At 44.0% G+C, this 4,615-nt stretch overlaps 1 protein-coding gene across 1 annotated transcript in view; it reads right to left on the bottom strand.

The window, feature by feature from the left end:
* Nucleotides 1–4,615, bottom strand: part of DLC1 (DLC1 Rho GTPase activating protein) — a 55,731-nt gene that overhangs the window by 25,940 nt on the left and 25,176 nt on the right. Inside the window, exon 3 of the mRNA XM_006158983.3 lies at nt 4,400–4,481. Within this exon, the coding sequence (XP_006159045.1) occupies nt 4,400–4,481 (82 nt within the window). The remainder of the gene's footprint in view (nt 1–4,399; nt 4,482–4,615) is intronic.

The raw sequence follows: 4,615 nt of genomic DNA, 5'->3' as shown, positions 1-4,615 counted from the left end.
CCCCCCCCCCCCTCCATTTCTGTGGGATTCATTTGTCCCTAGTACCTTCAAAGAATGCCTACCGCAAGACCCAAGTTATTTACAGAAAGGTGAAACTGACATTAAATAGTCATTCTAGCTAGATGAATAGGGGACTGACATCTTCATCTTCCCAACAACCCTGTGGTATAGACAGGACAATTCACCTTCATTTTATGAATGAAGAAATGGAGGCTTTGCGAGCTCAAAAATCTCCTCCAGAGCCAGTAATTAGAACATGGTGGCTCTGGCATGCAAACACGGTATCTTCTGTCTTCCCCAAGATAGTATTAATCATAGTAATGAATGGAAGGTATTGCCCTCCCAAGAACCCCTCACAGGAGTGGCTAACACACTCTTATCATCTACCATCTGCCCAGAAGCCTGGTCCTCTCCCTGGAGGCCTCCCAGGGCTGGGCTCCATAGGAATGTGTCTGTCTTATCTCCTGGGCAACTTGGACCCTGCTCTGCAGAGGGAGGGACCGCGGGGTGGGCCATCAAGGGTCAAGAGCTCGGAGCTGCACGTCCTCTGAGAAAAGCACTGTGGTGGAGAGCGGGGCCTCGTTTGTAGAAGAGGGGAAAAGCGACCAGGGAGAATTTTCCAAGACTCGACAAATGAAAATGTTCCAATACTTAATATTTTCCTGAAATTCGTGCAAGGCTTTAAAAAAAAACCACTTCCCTTTTAACAGAACAGAAATGGTGACAAGGTCAAACTCTGTTCTAAGATAGGCTGCTCTAGATAACTTAGGCATCTCCAGGGCTGTTTGACAACCAAGTGCGTCCTGAAGATGACACAGCGGGTATCTACTTCTCATTACACAATGACACTTCATTTAAACAATTATTTGCTGTGTTTGCAGAAGGAGTCAGTTTTAGCTGCAAAGGAAACGAGTAATTTAGAGTATTTTTCCAAAGTTACAGAAGGACAGAGGTTTTACAAGAAGCATCCCAGTAGCAGACTACAGAGTATATGATCTGTATATGTTTCAAGATAATCCATCGAAGTTGGATTGTATAGCAAAACCAGCAAGACGGGGACCAAAGTTGATCTCTCTAAGGAAACGAATACGTAAACCCCTTAGAGTGGGAATGTAAGAATGTCAGTTAGCAATCTAAATCCCCCCCACACCTTACTAGTCCTTTCATTGTAACTTTTGGTCATCACCAATCTGTGTGTGTTCAACAGTATCATTGTCCTTTTCAAAAAAACAAAACAAAACAAAACATATTCAGTCTACAAATAGTCTGCCCCACTTAAAAAATGTTAAAGATTATTTACCTACCAGCGTTTTGACCACAGCAGCTATAAAATCTGCAAATTACAGATACACGAATGTGCATAATCAATCTCTAAGAGGAACTCTAGCAAATACATGCATAAAATATCACCCACATCAGGGCTGGAGGGGAGGAGAAACCAAGTGAGATTTTGTAAAACTTTTAAACTGAGTTTTTGTAACCAGATTACCACATGTTATTATAATAAATTGTTCAAAACATTTCAACAAGGCCCAAGAGGGAAGTCTACAGAAAACAAAATAAATCTATTAGCCTAGAGAGAATTTCAGAAGACGCAAGGCACAATTTCAGAAACAATATTATAGTTTCAGTATTTGCTGGTCCTTGAATGTCATAGGCTGTACCTAGAATAAGCCAGTGTGACAAATTAGGTAAATATGCATAATGAACAGAACAAGTATCTCAAGTCTACTGCTGTCAAATCAGAGCCTTAACGCGCCAGAGGAAGAGACTGGAAATGGCTCCCATCTTTTCCTTTTCAATGAAAACAGGAATCGTTCTCAAAATGGGAGTGATTTCCATGAAAAGTCTATTTCTATGAACACATGGACAGAGCCCTTGGGTTCGTTATTACTAACACGCTGAAGACTGTTACTGTGAAGTTTTTGAGAATTTCTATTTAAAAAAAAAAAAAATCCAACCTCAGGCCTTTCTGCCTGTGCTCAAATTTGGGTCTGCTTTTTTTTTTTTTTTTTAGATTTTTTTTTTGCCCTCGGGTACATGGTGCATGTGCTCTCCAAAGAGAGACAGAGAGAAGGAAAGTGAGAGATCACCCCTTAGGGGCATGGCCATTTTGCAATCCTTCTCTTTCACTCTCCCCTTGGGATCTGGAAATGCACGCGCATGCGCCCAGTGTGATTTTCAAGATGCTGGGTCTGAGACCCGAACTGCAGGCAACCATTTGGGAATCCAGTGCCTTAACCACCATGCCACCTGTTGGCCCTGATCTTCTAATCCTTAAAGCACCCCAACATCTAGTCCCTCATTCCCTTTGCGTGGCTAGCCTGTGGGATGAGAGAAAACCGCAGGTCAACCAGAACATGCTAGAGTCTGACTACAGACCGAGGGCCGGCTTCTTTAAGGCTTTTCTTGTTAACACCGATCCGGGGGAACCGACAGCAATGCAGCCTCAGGAATGGCACTCAGAGCCAGTGTGAGTTGCTGTCGAGTACAGAGGATGCCCTACCCTTCAGAAAGGAAAGTTCACTTTCAAATCGCACTAATATTTCAGGGAAAAGAAATATTCAAGAATTTAATTGCGACTGTTTGGGCTGAAATGCTGGCTGGGATATTTTTATGACCCAGGGATTCCTAAGCTGCTGCTGCTGTTCAGAAGGCCCACTTTCTGAGTGGCTTAAACTATGTGGAATGGGTGATCTGGGGCAATGCTGAAATATTCCCTCAGCTCCATCGTAGAAGTGACCTCATTCATATGCACATCACCAGTGATGAGCTGGACATAAATGAACTCTGTCCCACAGCTAAGCGCGAAAGAATTTTAAACATGTCTGGAGTAGTTCTTATTCCAGGTCTGACTGCTTTCTGTCCGCAGACCTCACCACGACATCTCCTTCCAGATGACACGGCCGTGGTTTCACATGCTGCCGCGCTGCACTTGGGGTTCGCTTTCTTTCAGAAACTGTACATGTTCCCTGGATTTAACTAGGTTTGAAAAATGACAGTGTTTCTGTACTTAATCCTTTTTTTTTTTCCTTTTAACCCATGAGCCTTAGTGGATTCCACACACAGTTCTAAACATCCCATCTGTCTTTCCCCACGACCATGGCTTGATTTGGCAAACAGCAGCGGATTACACAAGGAGGGAAAGGTGCTTCCAGGAGCCACAACTGCCCTCTTTGCCTGCACAGGGCGAGTCACACTGGACCCCCTTCTACCGGGACGATTTTCCTCCAAGTTAAATACTGAAACTAAAGAGAAAGAAATGATTTAATTGTATAATCGAATCAACATGGGAATTTTGTCTCTAGTGGAGTCTGGAAGGATGACTGGGGTCCCCTCATCGCCTGCTGCCGGCTTAACTGCTTCCTCCGTCTGAAGACCCTCCAGCAGGAAGTAAGGACTGATGGCTCGCCCCCGTTCCCGTCAGGGCTCGCGAACCCCTCTGCTAGCCACTGAAGGTTGCGTCGGGTCATTCATAGTCTTATTTAACCCTACCGGTACTATTTCATACCTGGGGAGATCGAAGAGGCTCAGAGGCATTTCCAGGAATTCAAGCGATGGTCCTGACTCTAACATGCCACAGTCCCCACCCCCATTTCTTCCTTTGAATGATTCATTTCCGGTCATTGTGACGGCAGCTTGGGCTGCTTGGGTACCTGGCTGGGCTTGCAATTCCATCACATTTAAGACCTCTTATTCCAAGTTTCCAAACCATCTGAAAGTGGCCTGCTTCAGCAATCATATGGTATCAAATACGGAATGGGATTATTTGAGTACCTTCTAGGATAGCATACATACTATTTTAAAGGCTATCTTAAATAAGGGATTTTACGTCATTTTTAATGAAAAAGACTATAAATTATAACAATGTCATTGACTATATAAAGTACTAATCAAAGACTGAACATAGGGGGACCAGCAGTTAGTGTAGTAGCTATGTTGCTGGACTCCCATGTAGTCGACCGCGGTTCGAGTCCTGGACCCGGTGGCTTAAAACTCACGCCGGGCACATGTGCGTGCGTGTCCAAGTTTCTGTGAGGAGAATGGAGGGGACTGCGGTGTGCCCCCCCAAGGGGGTGATTTCTCACCTTCTGTCTCTCTGTCCCTGTCCCTCTCTGTCTGGCGAGTGCATGCGCCCTATAGCAAAAACCTCTCCAAAAAAAAAAAAAAAAGAAGACTGGACATAGAACAAAAGCAAACAAAGACATTTTGGTAAGTATTACAAGGTGATGCCAAGAAGTCTGTGTAAAAATGGAATTAAAGTATGAGTTGATTGTTTTGGAAATTCATGCACAATTTTTTCAAAATATGAAATCTCTATGAACTTTTTGAAAACCACTTGTATGTCCTTAAAAAAACAGGAGAGAAACGACAAGAAACTGGGAGCATGCCCATTTACCTGCATAAAGCCTCGATGGCGTCTCTGTCCAAGAAGTCATGCTCTCTCTTGACCGAGGTAACATCAATGGGGAACAGCAGATCTGCAAGGATAGAGAGAGACACATTCACTGTGCACCTGGCTTCTGGCCGAGCTCCACAAGATTAGCAAAGAAAAAGAAAAAACAAAACTCCAAAGCAATTCACTGGGATCTTACTGCATGCGAGCTGTCTCTTT

Source organism: Tupaia chinensis, unplaced genomic scaffold (genome assembly GCF_000334495.1).
Source record: "Tupaia chinensis unplaced genomic scaffold, TupChi_1.0 Scaffold000619_1, whole genome shotgun sequence".
In the NCBI taxonomy this organism is placed as follows: domain Eukaryota; kingdom Metazoa; phylum Chordata; class Mammalia; order Scandentia; family Tupaiidae; genus Tupaia; species Tupaia belangeri.
The sequence above is the reverse complement of the archived record's forward strand: the minus strand, read 5'-3'. Positions and strand labels throughout refer to the sequence as shown.